This window comes from Corvus brachyrhynchos, unplaced genomic scaffold, assembly GCF_000691975.1.
Source record: "Corvus brachyrhynchos isolate BGI_N302 unplaced genomic scaffold, ASM69197v1 scaffold53, whole genome shotgun sequence".
NCBI lineage: Eukaryota > Metazoa > Chordata > Aves > Passeriformes > Corvidae > Corvus > Corvus brachyrhynchos.
In genome coordinates this window covers 3389854-3414309 of record NW_008237681.1, presented here as the reverse complement: position 1 = coordinate 3414309, position 24456 = coordinate 3389854, and the positions used below count along the sequence as shown (strand labels likewise).

General features: G+C 38.9%; 1 protein-coding gene across 1 annotated transcript in view; it reads left to right on the top strand.

The window, feature by feature from the left end:
- The window catches only part of LOC103614118 (ubiquitin-conjugating enzyme E2 E2), a 205495-nt gene that overhangs the window by 157216 nt on the left and 23823 nt on the right, over nt 1-24456 (top strand). The window contains 1 exon segment of the mRNA XM_008631994.2: nt 12750-12882. Within this exon segment, the coding sequence (XP_008630216.1) occupies nt 12750-12882 (133 nt within the window).

Below are 24456 nucleotides of genomic sequence, written 5' to 3'. Positions count from 1 at the left end.
TGTTTAGAAAAAGATTGGGAATAAGGACTAAATCCCATTTGCATTACTTACGTGGGTAGCTCCGTTGCTTTCAGTGTGTCTACTTGAACAAGTGAAATAAAAACAGATTTAATTCCAAATCCTTTTACTAACCGGCAGGGAAGAATACTCATTGACCATAATAATAACAGCTTAACAGAGTGCTAGTTGTCATCTATAAATGATACACATTTTTTAGTCATTAAGTCACATTAAGCAGTACTAAGTTTTGCCCTCAGCATAAGCAGTCTCTTGCAATTGCATCCGTCTCTCCAGTATGCGGAGAACATGAAAGGAAGATTGTGTTTTACCCTATTATCTAAAAAATTGCAAAGCTATGAGAAACAGATTACTATTAATAAACAAAATTCTCTTCAAAAGGCTATGCATACAGTTGTGAGGAAACAGCTGCTCTCCCTTCCAGAATGCACAATTGGCAAGTACATTAATTTTAAAAAAGATTATTTTGAACGCATCAAAACCAGTAAAAGTGCAGAAACTGTGACAAGAATACATATGCACATTGTTGTGATTCAGTATGATCTGACAGAGGACTTTATCCTCTTAGTATGTAAAGTGGTAAATTTTAAGTCTTTCTCAGGCAGCTGGGTTCCTACAAAATTATCACAAGCAGTACAGGTGAACCATTGCTGACTTTGATCATATCCAAGTTATTTAAACAGTAATATGGCTTGAATTTTCTCCACCACACCTTCCCATTGCATTAGAAAATAGAGAGCAGGGCATTTTTCTTTTAAAGCTCTGACTCCAAGTATGGTGTTTGTGAGGAGTACCCGACTGATCGTTACAGCAATTAGTACAGATACATCCCTAATTAATGGGTGAATAACCCGTTAAGACAGACAGCTGTCTGCCATGTGTTCCATGGCATTCTCAGGGCCTCAACCAAGACCTGGCACATGTAGCCAGAGTATTTCCTCCTCCATCCATTGCCAGCAAGGCTGGAATCAGCAGTGATATTCTTATGACTTGGGATGTTTGTCCACTGAGAGATGGATTTGTAAAAAACCTATTCATTAGATGCAGACCACCAAAGAATCTCCAAATACAAACAACTTGGACAGGAGCCATCTAGGCTAGGGCTGAACCAGAGACCACAGGATGAACACTTCTGTAGCTCATAGCCATTTGCTCCAGCTGTTTGCTTGGAATACACAAGATTTAAGCCAGCGTGATTAGGATAATAAAGATAGCAGTAGTGCATGATAAAGATAAGTAATATAACTCTACTGTTCATAGGTTAAGCCACATGTTATTTTTGCACTGTGAATTTCTGCAGGAGTAGTGTAGTGTTCTGGGGTTCTCCTCGTGGTGGTAGCTCTGACTCAAAGACCAGCTGTTTGTCACTTAGTGCAGACAACCAGTAATATTACGAGTAAATAAACAATGATGAGGGAAGGTATCACCGGCAGCTGAGCCAAGGAGATGAGCTGGAACTGAAAATGGGAAGGAAAACAACACAAATGTAATTTTTATCATGCAGAAAACATCTGTGTGAATAAGGATTCCAAGTTGTTGTTGCCAAGGAAATTATAGTGGCAATTTCAACTGTTGTTGGTATTTCATCTTGATGTAGGGAACATACGCAGTGGTTATAAAAAAACCTGTCTTATATATGTGATGTTTAATTCTTCTATGACAGAGCCATTGATTATGACTTGCAGATTAGAATGCTAGATCCCTCTTACTAATTAGAAGTGTTGATTCTTCATTAGATAAGGTGTCATTTCTCATGTAGATCGTGCGTGAGGCCATGAAAGCAGTGAAAGTGTCACCTGAAACCTTGAGAGGAATTTTACAGAGCTCTGAGTTCCTCAGTTCCAGCTCTAAGGTGAAGACTGCTTTCACCAGCAGGTACCTGCACACTGGCTGTTTGCCTTCCCATCCTGAGAACAGAGGCAGAGAACTTCTCCTTCCAGCCATACCCTTTCGTTGTGACCTTTAGATGACAAACATGCGTCCTTTTTTCTTAAACCTATTTTGCCATCATTCTTCCCAGGACCACTTTCCAATCCTGCTTTCAAATACAGGCAGCAATGAAACAAAGCCATTTATAGGGAATGGTTTTCTAATCAAAAGTTTTGATCCATTGAGCACCATGGAGGTGTGTGTACTGGGAAGAATGTAGCCTCAGTTGTCCCAGATGAGCTCCCCTTTAGTGAAAAACACATTGGAACAATCCTGTTCTTGTAGTGAAGTCTGTGGCATAACCATTTTTGGGACTGTTGCAGCAAGTTCACTTGGTAACTCCAGGTCTGATTTTGAGAGGATTCCAACCACCTCAGAACAGAAGACTTGTTCCTATGTAAGCTCCTTCCTAACCTTAGCCCTAAAGACTCTCCCAAAAGATCCTAGGAGAAAACGATCCTGATAGAAAAACAAGAAATTCCTTTATATTTTATTTTCTGTTTACACTGTCATGTATCCAGATAAGTCCCCTCACCCCAGTGACATTAAAAAGTCTTAACAATATTCTGTTGACTCAGAAGAAGACACATTCCTGGGTCCCAGTCTGAATCTGGCACGTCCCCACTCATTTTGGCTAGTCAGTCTAGTGGTGTAAAGTGTTCATACCTCGCGCACTGCTAAGAAAACTGCCTGTAAATGGTGGTTTCTTCTGACAGGTCAGAGTGTGGCCTGCAGTGGGGGCAATCAGTCTCAACCAAGGGTTGAGACATTTTAAGATTTCTTTCACCTTGGACCTATGGCAGGTCTCCATATTTGAAGTAAGAGAGTAATTTCAAATGGAAGGAAAAGGTTGTGAAAATGTGTCCATTTGCTGGTAATTTCCAAGTGTGTTTTCTTCTGTTACCAGAGATCTGGAGAAATAAGACAGCCTCTTAGCTAAATTGCCTAAATAAAAGGAATCTGCTTTTGAAGTATATGGATTTCAGAATCAAATTTCCTTTTTCTGTGCCTGTTGGCTTTATAGGCTTGTTTGCTTTGGAGGAAATGACTTGTTTTATAATGTGTTTAACATCATGTTAGTTAATCTGTGCCATAATAAAGAGTTGTTTCCTTGTGTAAGCAAGCATTTCATGTGTAAACATGTGTGAATATCCCACTGAATTGAGGGGGGGTCTGTATCTAAGTATGTTCCTCTGTTTACAAAATGGACACAAGCAGACTTGTTGGTTATACAGCTGTATTGTATGTTTGAGATAGACTGTAAATATTCACTTCTTTAAATTTGCTTCTCATTGCTTCCCCTCATTAATATTTTGGAACAGGTTTACAAGCAGCCTATGTGTAAAAAGTAAAGTCTCTATAAAGTGTCACAAAAGGAAATCTGAGAATTGGGCCTCTTCAGAATAAAAAGTTGCAAAATTATCTTGTCACATAAGGTTTCAAAATTTCTAGGATCTTATTTAGACAACTGCCTATAGACAGGGCTCTTAAAGATTAGAGTCCTGAACAAATCTAACTTCTTTATAGAGGCCATTGGATAAATCATTTGCAAGCTGGGGAAAGATTCAATGGCGAGTGGACCAGCTAGAAGACCAGCTTTCTGAGGAACAGGGAATATGAAGGCGTTGAACAATGCTACTGCCTTGCTTGTAGCATTCATAATAATCAGAAAATCTGGATGATGTACATATATTAGAAATAATCCTGTATAAATCATTATCAGTTACTGAAGTGTCTGACTACTGCAGAGTATTTTTACGCTAATATTTTTAAAAGTAAGATAGTGTAAAGATCTTTTTTGGATAAGGCTTCAAAAAATTTCTGACATGAAATCAGCAGTCCATTATCTCAAAGTGAAGGACATGTTAGTTGAAGTTCAGTTGATCCATTCATCACTAACACATTGTCTGTGACTTTTTTTGTCATTTTTCATCATTTCTGATAAAAAAGTGAGAATTTGCCGTCATTTTTTTATAAGTGATCAAATCAACATATCAAATGCATTTCAAATCCAAAGCTTTCAGTGTGTTCCACCCATTCACGAGAAGTCTTTCTAGTGTGTTTGAGCTGCTATGCTTTAGTCCTGTCTGGCTCTCTCTCCTGTATTGCCTCTAAGGTTTCCACAGAAACTAAAAAGTCAATGCTGTTTTAAAGACTGCTTTCTTCCCTACTACACCTCTTAAATCTTCCAGCTGCTCTGGGGTTTTTGTGTTATCTGTCTGCACTTAGTCACCTCATCCTTTTAAATTAGATTTTAAATTTAAGAAATACAGTGCCTGGTGGTGCCACCCCACTGTTGCATGTCATGGATTCTGATTAACTTAGAGAAGAGGTAATGGTAAATTACAACTGTTGTCAACAAAGGGGAATGTTGTGAAATTAAAAAGTAGTTATATTTTGAAAAATAAATTACAATCCTGGGAAAGAAAAAACTCAAGGAAAAGCAAATTAGGAGTAACATGGAAATAATATAACTTGGTAACTTGCAAGGTTGGAGGTCATGTTAGAAGGTCCCAGGACAGCCTATTCATTCTTCTGTAGTGTTTTTCGTTCCTAGTTACTTGTGGTTTTCTCTTTTACTAAAATAGGGCTACAAATCATGCTTGATATAATTTCTCATAGAGGCAAATCAGGCTGAAAAATATTTTATCTTTTTTAAACTATACAGTCAATTTCTGGTGGTTTAAAAAAACTGGAACTTCAGTTACTGGTATTACTTTAAAACAAAAAGAAACAAAAGATGTGGGAAAAGCAAATTGAGCCCATAGATGTGTAATAGGAGGCGAATGATTGTTTCCTACTCTGAGCAAGGCAAGCCTTCTGTGAAGGGTTTTATGTAATTTTCTTCAGCTGAACAAAGCGGAGAATACTTAACAAAATTGCCATTTTTAAAATCTCATTGTGAATACTCAGCATGCTGTGATCATACACTGTGTAATGGTGTTTGCAGTGAATAAATTGCTGTAGATAGTATAATATAAATAACTATTTTGTGCATTAAGAAGCAGTTCTCTTCATGATGGTTTCTGTCTCAGGAATGCTCTGAGGACAGGACTTTGGAGAATAAAAGCATCAAAGTACTCTTTGAATAATACCAGTCTGCTAATGTACTAGGATACTTTTAATAATTTTTAGCATATTATTTAGAAGTGAATAACAAAATCAACTAAGTGATACTTACTTTGGTCTTAATCTACTTGTTATTAATACTGTGGCCCAAACTTGCTGATTTTAAACACAACACAGTTTCACAGCTTCAGCCAATAATTTTTAATGGCTCCCATGATAGGAGGGCAGATAAAATGTATCACAAGAAAAACGGATTTGCCTCATACAGACTTTGGGCACATTGACTTGGTGTGCTGCAGGTTTCTTGCAAGAAAGAAAGAGGCAGGAAGCCCCAAAGTTAAACTGCATCTCACTTTGGGTGATAAATGAACCGCTAGAAATACCTTGCTAAGACTACAGAAGACTGACAATTAAAAAATGCTGTACCGTACTGAATTCCAGTGGTCTCAATAAGAAGCAATATCAAGCAATACCCTGTAATACATTATAGCTCTTTTGGCAGCTCGTTGGGATCAGTTTTCCTGTATGTTCTTCCAATCAGGCATACCACAAACATATTGATTCCACAATGTACATGAAAATGGTAACTGGCTTCAATAAAAAGCACATAAAAAGAGCAGGATATAACCACTTTGAAAGAATTGCAGCATGAGTTAGAAAAATGTCTTAATATCCTCCTTCCCTTACTGCTTGCCTAAAAGTACTTAGGAAAAAAAAATGTTTTTTAATGAAAGATGGTCTCAATCAGAAAACTGAAAGAACTGGAAGAAAGTCTGATTCAAATTTTTCAGCTGAATTCTCTCAGTGCAATGGAAACTAAGTGGTGTAAGTGATTTGTCTGATGTGTCGCTCTCTGCCAAAGCCTTTCTGAGTGACAAGTGGCCCAGTGACTTCAACCTCAGTTTCCATTATGAATAATTAAGTCTAATGAAAAATACCGAGTCAAAAAGCATGCTTATCTCATCAAAAAGTACTGATATTCCAACATATTGAAGACATAAATTCCCATTTATATTGTAGGGTGACCAAAAATACTGGATCTAGCATAGACCCAAATTCAAGTGTTAGGTCATGGTAGGACAAGATTTTTTCACTAACTATTGAGTCTATTTAAAGTAAAATGAACAACTCTTTTAAAATGTAAATATATATTGTTAATTTACTCAGAGTACAGAGTTAATTTACTTAGATTACTTAGAGTAGATCTCTTGGGCCTTGAATTTAATGCTGAAAATGTCTTAAGTTTGGTCTAGATTATGACTAGTAAGAACCATGAGCATCTTCCAGTATTTTAATAATGACACTTCTTTGCACCATCTAGATGAAGGAATTGAGATTATGATCGTTCTAATAAATAAATTAATTGATTAAATGAAAAGGAAGATTTTAGGGGTTTTCAGCAGATTTTCAGGGGGAAAAAAAGACATTAAAAAAATGTTATGCATTCTAAAAATGGGGGCTTTATTTCTTGAGGTAAATTTAAGTCACCAGTGTTATAACCCAAGTAAGGACTTATCTCTAATTCTGAAAGGGTTTATTTCTTTAATTGTTCTTTCATTTTACTTCCTGGAGACTACCCTGCTAATTTTATTCATGGCAGAGGTATTATTAACCATACAACAGTGGCCATTGCCACAGGCAGTCTCAGTGCTCTCTGCTATCTCTTTGTTTTTTGTTTTGCAGAAGTGTGTTCTTTTGGCTGCTGTGGCAACTGTTTATTACATACATTTACCAAAGTACCTCCTGATATCACTGTAGCATCTGGGTAGGCAGCTGTGATTCCCTTTCCCTTCCCTACGCTGCTGTTGCTGCAGCTCCCGCTCTGCTTGCTCTTCATTTTCCAGGGAAGGAAGGAAACAAAATTACTGTACTGTAACAAACGCCCTCTGTACCATTTTTCACCCCCTCCTCATTTCTGGAAGGAGATGAGAAAATAGCAGGATGTGTTGATGGCTTTTGGTGAGAGAAAAAGAAGCAGGGTGTTAGGAGGAGTGGGATCTGCACATACCTGAAGTGAGGAAGGATCCACCATGATGAAGAAGCAATGAATTGTCATCATACAGAGAGAGGGTGGGGAGAAACCACCCTCAGGCAGAAACTCGAAAATACATGTACTACAAAGAACAGTAGTCAGTTACAAGGGAGTGGTAAAGCTCGAGAGGTGGTAGATCAGGTGGGCTTCCAGGTTGGAGAGGAGAGAGTTTTGGGACAAGAGCAGAAGAAATTCAGCAGATAACCTGTACTGCTGGCACTGTCTGTATCCTAATATTGTCTGTATCCATTCCAAAGTTACAGAAACATGACAGTGGCTCACAGGACTGTGATGCCACTGCTTCTCAATGGCACTGTTTTTGCATTTTGTTGAGTAGGGCTGGGTGAGGTGTGTGCAGGTGGGTCTGAGTCACCTGGTGATGCATCAGCATGGCTGCTGCTGATTTGCTTCTTCCCAGACTGAGATTATCCAGCAACCACTTCCCCAGCACAGCCCCACTGCTCGTCTCATGGCTGTCCCCAAGCACAGGGTCAGCCTCGAGCTGTGGTGCAGACCAAAGCAACACTTTTGCTTAGAACCAGTTTTAGTACTGGCACTGTGTTCAAAACAGAGAGCAGCGGGTATACTGGGTTTATTTAAATGAGGCTTCATATCTGCTTCTCAAGAGATGTATCTCATCGCAAGCTGAATCTGCAGTCTTCTGGTTTGTCACATCCACCTTCTCCCCTCACCAGCGGTGCTCTTAAATTATTTTGCCAATCTTCCAATACTCTTGTATCCTCTTTGCCCTCTAGGCAAGTGGCTTCCCAGAAGCATTCGCAGAAGGCAGCTAGAGGCAGGACCTGCTCCTGCATATCTGTTAGATGTGCAAGAAATGAGATTGCAAGAAACTGTGTTGTAATACTTACAAATGGAGATCATTCTGTAGCAAGCTTCTCTCCTCAGAGAGAAAATTCCTAAACATTGAAGCTAAGGCTCTGCACAAGAAAAGAAAAGGAAGATAAAGAGCCTTGCATGTATCCTTCTTCTTTCTGCTGTCATAAGTTACCAAAGACAGTTGAGAGGGACTGCATCCTCCACAGACTGCACGTAGGGCAGGGGAAGCCTGGTTTTGATGTGTGTTTCTGTGTGCTAAGGCAGTTCAGATTAGATAATGCAATAATAGGAGTGAGTTGCCATAGACAATGCCATGGAAAGTGAGTTCATGGATGTTAGTATGATATCCTGGTTCTGCTTTATTCTTCCCTGTTATAAAGGATGAGGATAAAAATGAACGTAAACTCACACACTCCGTGGGAATTTTTCCATTTCTTTCTAAGTCCTGAGGAACAGGAAGGCCTCCAACCAACGTGCTTTCCTATTTTATTTGGCCTGATCACTTCCCTGTCATGCACTGTTCATGTATCAGATCTAGAGAACAGTTTAAGTTAAAATCCTACATATTTTGTGCTACAGGCTGGCCTTTCCCTTGTGTTAAAGAGTATCCACGTTACTGGTGGATACCAGCAAGATTTGGAGACCAAGAATGGAAGGGAAGACACTGAAATAGTCCTCATTTTCCACCTTACCAGAAGCACACTATGAGTTTATGCTACCTGCAGTCATAGACACTGGGAAAGCATGTGACCCCTCATCAAGAAACATAAGTTAGATTAAAAATAATAACATTATTTTGACTAATCTGTTTGATATGACTACTAGCCAAGGTAGATATTCTTTTTTTTTTTTTTTTTACTTTCTGTATTTTCACTTTTTTTAGTTATTCTCTGGAAATTAAGTACATTTGTATACAAATGACAGCTAAAAATCAACTGTACTTTAATAATTTCTCCAGATAGGTTTTCATCTGGTATATCTCATGGGTGCTGTTGTTTTCATACAACTCTCCTATTACATTATTTTGCATTTAATATTTTAGGATATTGTAAATGCAAGGAAAGCGTGGTGTTCATAATGCATTGCACTGGACAAGCAGTTTTTAGCAGCACTACTTTAAAGTGGCTGGCTGCCTAAAACATTTTGAGGGAATAGAAAATACTCCATGTGGTAAGCATATTTAAAGCAAAATTAATTCAGTTTTAGTAGCATTTAAAGTGTTTTGCTGATAACTGTAACTGATGTCCATACATTTCACCTGCAAGTATGTATGTGGAAAGCCATGGCAGAACTGAAATACCGGAGAGGCAAAGGAGAGTGAAATAAAAAGAAGACCGTTTTACATGTTTTCACTCTTTTGTCCTGAATTTCATACACTCATATTGATGTCATTCTGGAAGAAAACTGGCTCCGTATCCCCCATTCCAGCTCTTCCACCGAGCAAAGCCTCTGCAGTGGGTAAAATACAGTATTCTGTGGAGTGTCTCATCAGATGTAGGGGAATAATGGCAGCAGAGAGCTGGTTCTTGACAAGCCAGTGATAACTTCAAGTCTGCAGCGGCTCAGCTGCACCTCCTTGGTCCTATGTTACATATTCCACCTGGGAGGTAAAACTGGAAACATGGGGAACACTAGTTCCAGAGCCACACTACAACCTCTCTGCTGGTTTCTTGATTGCCCCACCCTCCAGAGTCACTGGGCTGTCACACTGGGAGGCTGCACTGCTGATCTGACAGCAGACCTGTCCCCCTAACCAACTTACAGTTCATCCACTTCCACCTGGAGCTGCCCAGCCACCGTTTTCTCTCCCTTGGAGACAACTGCTGTAGCAGTAGGTTCGTCACACACTCTGTGTGTGTGCCCTGTCCCTGAGTTCAAGACAGATTTAGTCTGCCCTTTGCTGAGAGGGTGCACATCTGAATCCGTCCTTCCAAAAATTACAGAAGTTGAGGCACTGAGCTGTTTGGTGCACTTTCTTTGAGATCTGTGGTTTGGTTGCCAAACTTCAATAGAGCTGGAGTATAAATCATAGTGAATGTAAAACATTTGGGCTTCAGTGTGTCAGGCAGATATCCATGTAGAGAGAAGGGTAATTAAATCCTCTTGCGTTTTAAACCTTATAGAATACGGCTCTGGCTGAGCTCTTGCACATATGGGAATTTTCTCTGGTGAAGCCTGTTCTGGTTGCCAGTAATGTGGATAAATAAAAGGCTTAACAATTAAGAAAGAAGGACAACAAAAATAATACACCTGTCAAACTTTTTGTATTATTAATGCACAAGTGAAAAACTGTGATGCTTGTGCATGCTGTTGCCCTTAATACCAGCTGTTGTCTGTGTACATGGGCTGGTATTTCACATGGCTGAACAGCCCTGCTGCCAGCAAGCACTCAAACAGGCAGCGTCAATAACAGCAGTCTTCCCACACTCCATACAATTTAAGCTATTCTTCAAATTAATAATAATACTTAATAAAGCTTCATCTCTCATTTGCAAAGAAAACCTTCAATTAATGTTAATCAGCATCCTCAGAATGTGATCAGGCTGGGCTTGTAGCTGGACGTGCCGAAACAGTTCAACTGGCAGATGGAGTGTTTTCCAACTATTCTAATTAATGACTGCTCATTTCGAATGTTAAAGCAATTAAATAAATAGGCAAAACAAATAAAAATAATATACAGTATAAAATGCCACTGTCAAAGAGAGTTCTGATCAAAAAAGTGAGCCTCACTCAAGTCCAGAAAGGGCCCAACCATCCCTTCCTGGCTAAATAAGTTCTGAAAGAGCTAGGGCTAGCTTTTGTTACTTATTTCCAACCATTTCTCTGGGAATGACATTTATAGCACTTCCATTTTAACCTGCTGGCATCAGCTGAGGTATTGCTTCTTTAAGTGTTAGAACATTTTCCTGCAGAAAATGAGAGGGGATTCCTTTCACATATTACGGGCTTTTTTTGGTGTAAGATTTAGACTTGCCTTGCTTCTTGCCTTTTCTATTTGAAATAATTGCCTACATTTTTTTTTAGGGGTATTATTTTCTATGAGTGTTATATACCCTACCACTGATGTAGGACTGCATTTGTTTGGGCTTATAAAGAGTTCAATTAGCTCCTTAATGCCTAGTTCAGTGACAATTAAACCTTCCCTGTTGACTCGGGATTGGTCTTTCTAAAGGCAGTGGAGGTGATTTTAATTATTCATTCTCTGGTTTGTTTCTTACAGCAGTCTCAGCTGTGCTTTATTATTCAAAGGTTAATGCAAACTGAGAATGAGGTACATTAAATTTGTTTGGTAGCTGGCAACCTGATGTATTATCAACACTGTGAAATATGGATGGCAACACTTCTGCTATTGTGATGCTTAAAAAGCCAGATTTTATCTTTAAAACAATTGCTAGTTTTGTTACTATGGCTGCTAGAAAATGAACATTCCATAATGTTACAGTCTCTGTAACCCATTACTGTTGAGAAAGCAAGGTAGTTTAGAAAGCCAAGAAGCATTAACAGCTATTATAGAAAATGGATGTAGGTACCATGACTAATGAAGTACTCTGCACAGGACTAAGCCATGCAGCTGTATGCAGGGAATCATGCAGTCAGAAGTTTTAATGAAGGGAGCCCAAGGAATTGCAGGTGGAAGAGGGTTTTATTAACTTTCAGTGAACAAAACGAATAGTTGAGCAGTGAACATGACATGATGTCGTATAATAATTGTATGCCTTGGGTACATTGTGAGGCATGGAGCATAGCCAAGAGCTTTCAGCTGTTCTACACGTGGAGTTATTCCACAAACCCCTGTATGCTGCAGAAACCTTATTGCAAACATAATGAGAATTGTTTCACAAGAAATGCCTTAAGACAATGCCACATCACTTACTTGAGATATCTCCCAGCACTGCCTTCCTCTAAAAAATATAATTCAGATATCTGGAAGTCACCATTCCAATTGATCCTAATTAAAATTCAGGTCCTGTATCAGTGACTGGTATCAGCAGACTGTGAACAGAAAAGAAGTCTTCATATGCCTTGAGAGGCCATCCTGAGTAAAATATGTATTTGTATGGACAGGCATTATCTTGTATGAAAGGAGGCTGTGTTGGCTTTAGAAGAGTCATGCCCAAGGACTTCTATTAGTTAGTATTTAATTTCATTTTTTTCAGGAATTCACCATACAGGTGAGAGATTTTTCCTGTTTCATACAGGATTATGTTTTGTACATTATAAGTATTATTTCAGCACTATGTTTTTAACCAAGGACTTTGAATTAACATAATCCAACAGTTTAACCCACTTTCTGTTTATATTATTTTTAAGACAGGGCAATGATTGCAGGATAAAGCAGCCTTCTGTGCTAGTGATTGGAGACCTTAGGTTAGGAACAAGTGCAGCTGCGAGGTTGTTTGTACCCTGCTCAGTCTTTAGTACAGTCTGTGCTGTGTAATGTGTGTAATTACACTGCTACTGACTGAGGAGGTAGGTGGATGAGGAGGTAGGTGAAAATAGGATGGCTTGTGAAGCAAGACAGTGACAAGACACCTCAGCAAAGTCTCTATATCCTTGTACTGTGAACACTTCACATCTGCCCACTAGAATATTTGAGATAAGACAGTTGGGAATTTTTCTGTGCTTATTTGAATAATTTATGATGTGATTTTAATACTTCTTCCTGGCTGAATATATCATTTCTCTGACAGAGCTTAGGACATCAGATGCATGTTCTATGGGGGACTGACTTAATGAATGTGATACACAATTTTAGTTTATGGTGTTACAGCAAAACCAGCAGTACTGCTGGTAGAGTATAACTGGTGCAGTATATCCTTCATTGTATGTGGTTATTATGTTATATTTTTGTTTTCTATTTTAGTGCTGGACCCAAAGGAGACAACATTTATGAATGGAGGTCAACTATACTGGGGCCTCCAGGGTCTGTATATGAAGGTGGAGTTTTCTTCCTTGACATAACCTTTTCACCGGACTACCCTTTTAAACCACCCAAGGTTAGTAGAAGGATATTCAAAGTCTGATAGGAGTCTTCTCCTTCTGATATTTTTTAATGTCTATGTTGGTATATCATTTTAGGATGAAACATGAAACTTGCAAAGCAGTAATGAATTTTTAAACTTGAATCTTTTGATAGAAAGAATTTAACTGGCTAAAATTTGCTTGCATGCTGCCAGTATAGCTGAATGGATATGGATTTATTTATTATAGGTTGCATAATTTCCAGTAGCTATTTTTTTAATTTGGATTTGTTTCTAATATGAAAGCGCTTAAATATAAGTTACACCCTTTATAAGTAGCTGAAGATACTTAATCTTTCCTGTTGATCCATATAATTCACCAGACATGTATGGCTGTCTGGACAAAAATATGCACCTATTTCACTACCCCATATAAATTGCTCCTGCAGGTGCAAGATACACTATTGTTATGAAGTTATAAGTAATTGCTTTACAACCATTTTCTGGAAGAATGTGGAGATATGGCACTAAAGTTAAGCAAATGGAGTGACAGAGATTTACAGAATTCCTTAAAGATTCTTTTTATAATGCTGTTTATAATGATACCAACTAGAAACAGAGAACTGTGTCAATTACATGAAGGTGACAGATCATTGCCATGATCAACTTGAAATATCAAACATTAAAAATCTAGTCATTAAAAAGACTGGAAAAACAGAAATGGGGTGGAATGTGGCAGTACAGAGCATCATCTATAACCAATAGTAATAATTGCTGAGGAGGATATCAAAATGGGGATTTATTGGATAATCACAGGATTGTTACAAACCACCTGCCTAATGCATTTATAAAAAAGGCAAACATCCTCCTAAAATGCATCTTCTGGCCTGCAGAGAGAAGGAATTACCAATGTCAGATACAAGATACTTGGAACACCTTATCTGGAAAACTGAGTGCAAACCTTAAGATACATGTTCATTAATAGGAACAGAAACCAGGAAGAATTTATCCCGCAGAACTCTTAATAGAATCAAATAAATTGATGGGGCTGTCTTCCATGAAAAAATGTAAAAAGAGCTGAATTCTCCACCTTGCCCCTCTGGAGAGTGTGTCTGCAAGAGCCCCATGAAAGGAGTTATGACATCAAAAATATTTACCTTCTTTCTGGCGCATTTATGAAAGGATGAGTGTGCCATGTTGGTCAGTGCAATAGGATATTGCATTAAAAGAGAGAGAAGTCGATGTGAATGCAAAGCACTTGGCATTCTGTAAATTGGCAGCCAGTAACCTAAAGATGGGTCAGTAGAGCAGTATTAGAGATTGTCTAACTTTGCTTCCCACTTGTAGTGTTCCAGTTCAGAGAAGCCTTGAGGTCACTGAGAAGCCTTAGAGGGGTTGTACACCTTAGTGACTGCACAGTTGAAGATTTAGGCAACTGTTGTTACACAGTGAAGAAAGAATTTGAAACTTTATAACTCCTCCTCAGTTAATTAAAGCTGTGGGCGCACTGAGCTGGGGTCAGCCCTGTTCTGTTCTTCCCTCTGTCCTGCTCTTCCTGCCTCCCCCCAGCCCAGCCCACTGGCTGTACCAGGTCTGTTTTAACAGGCCTTATTTATTTACTTCTTTCCTGGGCTTAGTCTGTTTGCAGTAGCTGCCATGCAACGGTTGCATTCAGTCCCCCCCCAAAAAATTAAAATTATATTATTTAGGGGATAGGATGGCTGTATGGTCTATAAAATAGAACTGAAGTTCTCTCAGACAACTAAAACTTAAGAACTAGGTCTGAAAGAGAGGTTACAAGGATGTCTTTTGTCATTCTCTCTGTTGAATCTGTTGAGTCTTGAGGCAGTGTATGCAGTGGACAGCCTTTTAAAGCAGAAGTTGAAAGTCCAGTTTGCTATTTCACCACAAGGTGAAGTCTTTTCCAATCTGCACTCAGTTGTGCTTGGCAACTGTTATTTTGAGACATGAGTAATGCAGCTGTGCATTGCTTATTAATGAAATGTCAAGCGAAGAGGTGGTTCTTGTCCTGCTTTGTAATAGATTTTATTGTCTGCCTTTATCTTGATGCCAGTTGTCATTGCAAGAAATGTGTGCATATAAATAATTTGAAAATGTACTGCTTGATAAAGGATAAGAGAATTGATGATGCCATATTGTATTACTAAAAGGCCAGTATTTATGATGAGGGAAATTGTCATCTGTAGGAAAGTAATGAGTGCCTGTGCACAGGGGACTAATGTCAGATATAACTGTGTCATAAGCATGTGTTGTACACGTGGATTCCTATTCTATTCACTTCAGCCACAGTTCTAAATGACCCCTCTTTTCAGTCCAGCTGTATGACCTCTCAAACTGTTGCTATTTCATTATACCTGTTTTCCAAACCCTATGAAACTCATTCGTAGGTAAAATAGTTAGGGAAATCCCTTGAATAAAGCAGCATGGGAAGACCACTGCTTATCATAAGGTAGCTGCTGCCAGTCAGCATTGCCGGGAAAGGGTAGTTCAATATGTTCTCCTCAAGCTGATTTCTAGCAAAACAAAGGTACTGAGTACGTGGAACATAACACATGGCCTCACATTATGGTGCTATCTGTGTCACTGGGTGTTGGCATCTCTTCTACTTCACCGCAGGATTTGGGATATTTTGTGCTATTCTCAGAATCATGGGTACTACGGTTATGGGCAGAGATCACCTTAGATTTTTTTTGTGATTATATTCTAGTTTTTCTAATTCCTTATGGCTCTATCATTTTAAAAAGACCTAGGGATAAAGTACAAGACTGTGAAATGTACTGAGAAAGACATAAAATGTATCCTGAGTGTTGGCAAGATTACCTCCCTGTAAGAACATAGCAGAAGAGGTCTAATTCACATTTTTCACTATGATTGAATTTATAAATTCCTCCTGAGATTTCTGTGGGCCATTTTCATCCCTGATTCACTATGAAGTAAGGAAACATTTAAATGAGTACTGTCAAAATTGATCTTCCAAAAATGTGACCACAAAAAACCTGGGAAGAAACGGAAACTGTATTTCCCAGATACAATTACTTGACCCAGCCTGAGGTTCCACAGGCAAATTCCCATGTCACATAACATAGTTACTGTTAAGGGGCCTAATCCACAGGGGGCCTAATCCACAGTGTGTTAAAATCTGCAGAAAGATCCCTTTTCCTTATCTATTCGCAGATGTTGTGCACTCATGCATGTGGATCTTGAGGAGGGTAAAATAATTTTTTAAATAAGAAAAATACACTCAAAATGGATTTTGGATACGCGTGTTTTGTTTTTACTACTGTCATGAAAATATATTTGTGGTGTAACCACTGTTTGATTTGTAGTACACAAAGTCCTTTGTATTTTCTGAGGGATCCAGATTGCTTCTATAAAGACTGTTGATGCCTATTCTGATCACTGGGCACCCTGTTGCATGTTGGAAAACATTAATTAAAATAAACAACAGAGACTACATTTGCACAAGAAGTTAAGAAGTTCTACCTATATTTTGGTTTTTCTTTTTAACAAAGGTACAAAGTAATTTTCATGTGCTCTTCTAGATAGTCAGTCTGCTTTTCTATTTTGCCTTTATCACATAAAAGAAAGTGAATCACTCTTTCATTCGGGTTTTGTTTAACAAAGAAAAAGTACTCATCCAAACTTTCACTTTTAGGTATTTTATCTGTTCTCACACCTTTGTAGCCTCCAACAATCTTAAGATTTTTAAGTTTTATCTCTATTTTCCACATTATTTCTACTGTGTGGTCCAGTTCACATTTCAAGTTTTGTATAGCAACACATCACTCTCATCAGGTTTCCCTTCCAGTCTGCACCAACAAGTCTTTTCCCTATGGATCCATAGTTTTCTTTTTGTCTGTCCTAACCTGTCAGTGTCTTTCCAAAGTTAAACTATAAGCATAGCGTCAAATTCAGTTACTCTTCACCATCACAGAATATACCATGTGGTAAGTCAGAGTATAATTTGCTCTCACACTATTAATTTCTTCCCCTTTGAAGTCAGTCTGTTTCAGTATTTCAGCTTTGTCACATGCCTTGAAACGGGACTCCGAATTTTTTGAGCCAGAGGTCATTGACCTTTTCAGCTCTGCTTTCCTTATAAATCAATGGCATTTGGCTTCACTCACAATTGCAGCACACTCATGCAGAGGAGGGAGTTGTTCTTCCCCTAAAACATTTATCTCTGTGGGACTAATTCAGCTTGAGTAGGAGTGATGGAGGGCCAGCCCAGCCTAACTCTGATTTAGCTCTACAACCAGAAAACAAGATTTTTAGAAGAGCTCATCTGAGAACTGACAAATTAGCTTTGGCTTTCTGGGAGGCTCTAATCAATTAAAAATATTTCCTTGCCTCCACTGTGAGGAAGCTGCTGTAGCACTGCAGAAATGAGCTGAGCACCTCGTTGGCTGAGTCAGCAAGACAGCGGGCAGGCTGCATGATCGCCATTCTCCTCTCGGGCGCATCCTCAGTGTCACATTGGTTTTAGGAGATGCCAGATGAGAGGAAGGTATGGAAGACACAAAGTGAGGCATAGTTGTGATCATGAGCTCACTTTCTGCTAAAGGCCAGATGCTGCTGAGGCTTCAGTCTTGGTCACAAGATGAGGTTTCACTTCAGCCCAAAAGTACAGCACCTCCCCTGTAGTGTAGGGGGCTGAAAAATAGACAAAGCTGTCCCCTGTCCAGAGCAGAAATTAATACAAATGCTTAGATGACCTGCCATGGAAGTAATCTTGCATTTTTTTCAGTGGTTTAATGACCCCTTCAACCTTTTTTAGAAATACCTTTGAGATTTCTTTTTCCTGCTATCTTCTTTTCATCCTTAATGGGTTCAGACAGTTCACCCCTTGGCTTTAACAGAGGAAAGCTTCTTTGGGGTATTGAATGGGATCTAGCTATGCATAGATGTCTCTTGTGGGAGTGAGGGTGTGTGTATCTGTGGGTGTACATGTATGATTATATATGTATATGTTCACATGTATTTGAGTAGGGGAGTTATCACATCTTTTAGTCAGCCTGGTCTGACAGAAAGAATTTCAGCTCGATTTCTGTCCTCAGCCCACATAAGAAAACAGTGGATTCCCCAAGTATGCAAGGTTTTGATTTGAGATCCTTTAAAATTTAGCCATCACTACAAATTTAACACCTCAACTTTGTGTACACTACACAGCTGAAGGAAAGGCAATAATTTCATTATCCTGCATACTGTCCCTCTGGAGCAGGAAGCCTTGACAAATCAGGAGGCCATACCAGTCTTTTGTACAGGTGTTTGTAGAAAAATGAATGCTCTTCAAGAGAACTTGTCCCCCAGGAATTGTCAGTGCAGTTGTGTCTGCATTTTCATCAAGAATAATCTTTATTAATAGCTTCAACTCTCATATTTGACTACTTTCAGTCTATTACAGTGTCAATTCAATTTATCTGTGGCTGATACAATATGGGTATATCTATCATTATCCTAGTACTCTGCTAGCTTTATTTTTGAATTTGAGTGATTTATAAAATCTCTTAATCCCAACTCTACAATTAATCTTGCTAGGGACTTTAATCTCAGCTGACTGAAAAATGGTTCGTAGGACTTGAAAGCTGCAATATGCTAAATCACCTCTAAATCAAAATTAAAATAACAGAAAACTCTATTTCCACCATGTAAATCTCCCATGCCTATCAACTGTCTGAAAAACCATTCTCAGCACTTGAAAGCCTTAAATGGTTTAAATCAGCTACTGGACTCCAAGGGAGGGCCTTTCCTTTTTAAATATAGTGCACAGCGTCTATAGAATCTGATGTTAATGGCAATATTAAACATCTCTTCAGGTTTTTTTATATGTAATTGTGATATAGCACTAATCTCAATGCACTAAATATCCATGTGTGGAATTCTCCTGTGGTAGGCACTTTCAACCTATTTTGTAAGTTCAGCCTCATGTCTGAGGGGCAATTCTTTTTGTTCCTGGCTTCTACTCTACATATTCATACTTGTTTTCTATGTGATTGGCTGTTAAGGACACTTTTATCTGCAGTGTAATAGAAAAACAGTGCTTACAAGAGTAGATGCAAAAAAATAAGCATTCCTTGGCATTTCTAACCTAAATTGTTAAAATGAACGTTAGAAGGCAGACATGCACTTTAAATTGCATATATCACAATTACCACACGATTTACCCTTGAAGCTCTAAAACTCCTGAAGTACAGCCCATTTGATCAACCCCGTTTTACCATCTCTGCAACCCTGATGCAGGCAGGGCGTCAGTCTACCTCCTCTTGCTCCCCTTCCCAGATATTGCCATCATAAGGGTAGCCTTCAAATGCAATGGTCTCCTGTCAGCCTTACCCCTTACATTCATTTGCCTCATCATACTTCTCTCGTAGCCTCTGTCACATCCTATTAGCTCTCAGTGCTGTGCTGTGCTGCTCACAGCTTTTTTTAGCTGCCTGAAAAAATCCTCCTGCCCTCCCCATCCTCCTCCTGATGGTGTGGCACTGCCTCACCCGCCACATTCCCACAGCACTGCCTCCCACAGCCCCTTTGCTGTGCCTCCGTGCTCCCTTGTTCTTCTCACCCAGCCTTTCTATTTGCATCTTCTTGCTGAGAACAGCCCGGGAATCCTTCATCCATGACAATAAATGGAGTTGGCAGGTTTTCCCAGTACATGAAGTCTTTGGGTGTTTGCAGGCAGAAATCAGATGCAGGGGAATCTTTGAGAGGGAGAAATGGACAACCTACCACCAGCAGACCATTGTCAGAGCCAGCAGGATCAGCTCAAATCCTGCTCTTCTCGGAGCAGCCCTTCCCAGGCATGTGAGCTGCTGAGTGCAGTTCCCATGCTTGCACCACCTGCAGTGAAACAGATTTTTCCATAGGTCACATCCCTGGGATGCCCCACCCCTGGAAGTGTTGAAGGCCAGGTTGGATGGGGCTTTGAAGAATCTGGTCTAGTGGAAGGTGTCCCTGCCCATGGCAGGAGGGTTGGAACTGGATGATCTTTAAGGTCCCTTCCAACCCAAACCATGCTGTGAGTCTGTGATGTCTTCAGGCGACACTGAACCAGCATGCAGTGGTACAGGGCTCTGGATAGGTCAAACCCTGGTGGCTGCTTAAGAAACTGTAATGTCTCTCAAAATGTCAGAATGAGAGTTTTAAAGGAGAGGACATAGGTATGAGGAGAAATATGTTAGACTGAGGAGAGACTCAATAACTACATTTTATTGTGAATAAATGCAAAATATGTATTTGATAAGGCAACGCCATGTAAATCTCTGAGATTTCCTTTAAATTCATTAATCTGATAATTCTTCTAGTAATTGGCAAATTGAATTGCCCATGATTCTTCTAATGAATAGCCTCCTTATTCACTCTGTTTATAATACACTAATTTATATCAGTAGCTTCTATTGATTTATTTAGTCTTGATGTAAACAGCTCTATCCAACTAAACTCCTCCCTGTACTCCTTCACCAAGACTTAGGTGGTTTATAATTTCTTCCAATTTCCTATGAATAACAAGTACATGAAGCTCTTTAAGAGGGTCTGTAGAGGTATCTTATGGGGAATATCTTCTGCCTCACAGCCGTGGTTTTCGTACTGCTTGTCAAATATATTTTCAAAAGACAACTTGTCTTGTCTATTGGGTACTTCAGAAGCTACATAATTCTTCTGTATCAAGCATGTTTTACTACTGCATAAAATTCATGTGATCTAAAAGGACATAATATGTCAATGTTGTTTCCTATCCTCTTTTACACACACAGATAAATATACACAGATGTGAGAGGAAGAGTTTTATACACATCATTACTATAAAATGAGAGCAGATGCACTGATCAGGACAAAAAAACACTAGTTTTGGAGTCAGTCTGCATAGGACTTCTCATGTAGGGAGTACCTGAATACCCAAAGGCTGTTGGAATTGGGTGAGGAAGAAAAGGCCCATGATCTTTAAAATAAAGTCTAGGAATAAAGTCTAGGAATAAAGTCTCGTGCCTGGAGCACAATGCAGAAGCACTCTGGTGAACTGAAAGAAGTGTACACATAGGACAGTACAGCCTGCATGCTTTAAACTTCAAAAGGGAGGATTTATTTGTAAAAATTAAATGGCCAGTAAATCTTAAAAAAACTCACTCTCTAGAAAAGAACTTTTTTGCTGACTTTCCATATGGAACTACTAATTGTAAGAAGGACTATGCTGATTACATGAAAATCATTTTATAAAAACAACTTTGTCAGAGAAAGCTTTTGATGCTTGACATATTACCATCTTGTTTCTATTCTGAACATCCCTAATCCAAACAGTAATCCATTTCCCTTGTCCTCTTCTTCTCTTCCTTTGTTTTCAGAAAACTTTGTACCATTTAAGATTATTTTTTTTTTACCTTTTTCGATACATCAAAGATTATCAAGGTCCCTTTTTACTTTTCCTGCTGTTAAATCTGTGTGCAAAATGAGTGCATTTATGTAATATAGATGCTTAGTGCTGCTGTGCTTATTCAATATTTTTTCCTCTGCAACAGTGTTCAATGAGACAGTAGTTACTCAGCTTCATAATTACCATGAATATAATGAATAGTTACTCACATTGCATATTGTTTCATTTTCAGTAATATTAAAGGTTAACTCATGTGGATGCTGTTATATCCATTTAAATTGTTGGCACTTTTGGCTGCTGCTGTCTCACATGGTGCATTTTGCCAAAGAAGCACAGCACAGTTTGCATATCAGACTTTTCTCTAGGTCAAGCAAAAGTAATCACAGTTTATTATTTCCTGCTAATGCAGATACCATATATTTTCCTTCAATAAAATAAATTATATCTGGTTTTTACCAAATAAAATTAAATGTAAGCTAGTATTTTGAGAACTGGATGAAGCTCATTTCTTCGTACAAACTTAAAATGTATTCTTTAATAGAGAGCATCATACGGTCCGTCATTTATTAGGCACTTTTTGTGATAAACCATTAAGTATCTCGACAATTGTTCATGTGCATGCTACAAGTCCGTACTAACAAACTGGAAATGGTCCACCCTGTCTTAGAAAGGCAGCCTCAGCTCATAGATAAATGAAGTGCACTCTGTAAGAAATTAAAGGGTGCTAATTAAAGGTTATTGCATGAACATTGTATCATTCAGAGCTGTATATATTTTTCATTTAGATTGGTTTTGAGTATTTTTCTCATATGACTAAAGAGTGTAGGCCCAATCTTGTTGTTTTCTCTGTCTGAGCAGACAAATGTATTTCTCATAAAGTCTGACAAACTGAGATGGGAACAACTTACTCTCTCCTGAGCTCTATGAACATCATCATAAATGGCATCATATTTTTTTAATATATATATAACCTTTTCTGTATGCAGTACAACTTCTTCCACTTCAGGTAGTGCCACTGCAGTTTTATTAAAGCAGAACTCCTGGGGAATATTTGAGGAAGACAGAAATTTCATTTCAGGCAGGCATGCAGGATTCCATCCTTGTAAGAAATGAAAGGTCTTAAAAGGAACTTTCCAAAATCGCAGGAATGAGAGCCCTGGGATCTCAGCTCTGCTTCCAGTGTTAGCTGAGCAAAAGGAGGTTGTTTTTGTTTATTCTCCTGTTGGCTCTGGGAATCTTTCCTTTCTGTTTACAGTCACCAGGCTCCAGTGACTGAGAAACAGGAGGTGAGGGTTTGAACCCAAACAGGCAAACCCTGAGGGCACACTGTAACCCCTTGCGTGTAATTTGTAAAACTGGGGAATCATTCTTCCTCCTGATATGTTTTTGAAGAAGGTTGAAACTGAATTCAGAGGAGTGTGAAAGTGTTTGAGACGTTTGTGGGACCAGCCCTACCAGAGCCGTGGTGCCTTTACATGCCTCTCCGTGAGTCCCACAGCAAAGGTTAAGCAATTCATGGATACCCGTAACCATAGTGACTGTTTGGTTTAGACTTTGATGCAAAAGAGAGATAGTAAGTTATTTTAAGACTACATCATGCTGTAAAACTGATGTTTAAAATCAATCTGAGATACAGAAATTATTTATCTTGCCTTCAACCAGTTGCCTCCAATCACTCAACTGAAATCCATCTTCGTTTCCTCTTTCCAGGTTTTATATTTATATTTTAAAACAGTCTTTTTTCAGTCCTAAAACTTACTCAGTGAACAGCCAGCCAGAGCTTTACATGTTTGGCATTCAGCAGTAGATAAACAGATTAGTTTATTATTGTTTATTGTTTACTTCCAAAACTGATTGACTATGAATTCCTTATCATTACCTTTTGGAAGCTTGTTTGTAGTACTCACAGTTTTCAGAAGGTAGTCCCATTTTTCCCTATTTCCCACAGTTCGCATTTTCCTGACCTGTACTTCTATTCAACATAAATTAGGTACATTCTTTAAATTCCAGAATGAAAGAAAATAAATCCATAGAGAACACTTATTGTTAAGAAAACTCATAAATTCCTTCTCTACCATTCAATTGTCTGAAGATAACTTTGCCTGTACACCCACACACTCCCTTGAGCCCCTGCATGGGATTGTTTAGGTGTTTCCATTAAGGGATAAATGGAATTAGAGTGCACCATTTAGAGGAAATGTTTAAGTGACATCAAAGGTAAAAATATGACCATAATAAAGAAAATGCAGTTCCCCTGGAATGGTATTATCACATGGTTTCTCTCTACACGTGTAATAGGAGGACCCTGCATAACCTTATAATGTAGGTATGATAAGCACAGCATCTACAAAGTTACATGTCAGAATTTCCCACATTATCAGCAATTTGAGGCAATACGTGTATGAGGAATGCAGTGTGTCATCCCGTTTGTACTCTGCTGCCTTGGGGTAAGAACTCTGTTACCTGCCTCCTTCAGGCCACAGTTTCCAGCATATTAAGGCTGGCATTAATACAGATGCTTTTGCATTCTAAACACCGTGATTCTTTTCATTAATTAACTGAATTGATTTTTCAATATTAAAGTTAATTAATAAAATATAATATATTGTCATTATAAAATAATTAGTATGTTGATTGTTTAAATATTTAAAATGCCTCTGCCTTAGGCAGGCATTTTAAAGTGCACTGGCATGTTTGGCGAGTTGGTGACATTGTCAGTGGTAAGCAGCAAGCCTTATCTTGCCTTTCTCAATGTCACAGGTTTAATATGTGCTGATAGTGAAAAAATGCTACATTTCAGGTCTAAGCATTTTCTAAAAACAGCCTTCCAACTGCACACAGGTGTAGTCCCCACGTACATTTATCCACCAGGTAGCCTGAGATGCCAGTAGAGTATTGAACAGTTCATGAAAGACATGAACTACCTCCATTCATCTCTGGCTCTGAATCCTGCCAAATTCCCAGGGTCCTTGCTTCAGTGCTTCAGAAGCAGCTGAGGCAGTGGAACATGTGACAGTGGCTGTCCTCTCTGCTGGCAGCAAAACAGTTACACGTTGAAATACACGCTCAGATTCATGACCTTCTCTGAAGCAGGTTACAAGCTCAGACTGACCTGTCAGGGGATGGATGTGTGAGCACTCCCAGCTTACATTAGCACTGTCCAAGTGGAGTGAAGAGCAACAGCTTCCTCCCTGAGTCAGGGTGCGCTTTGCCTGCTGTTGTCT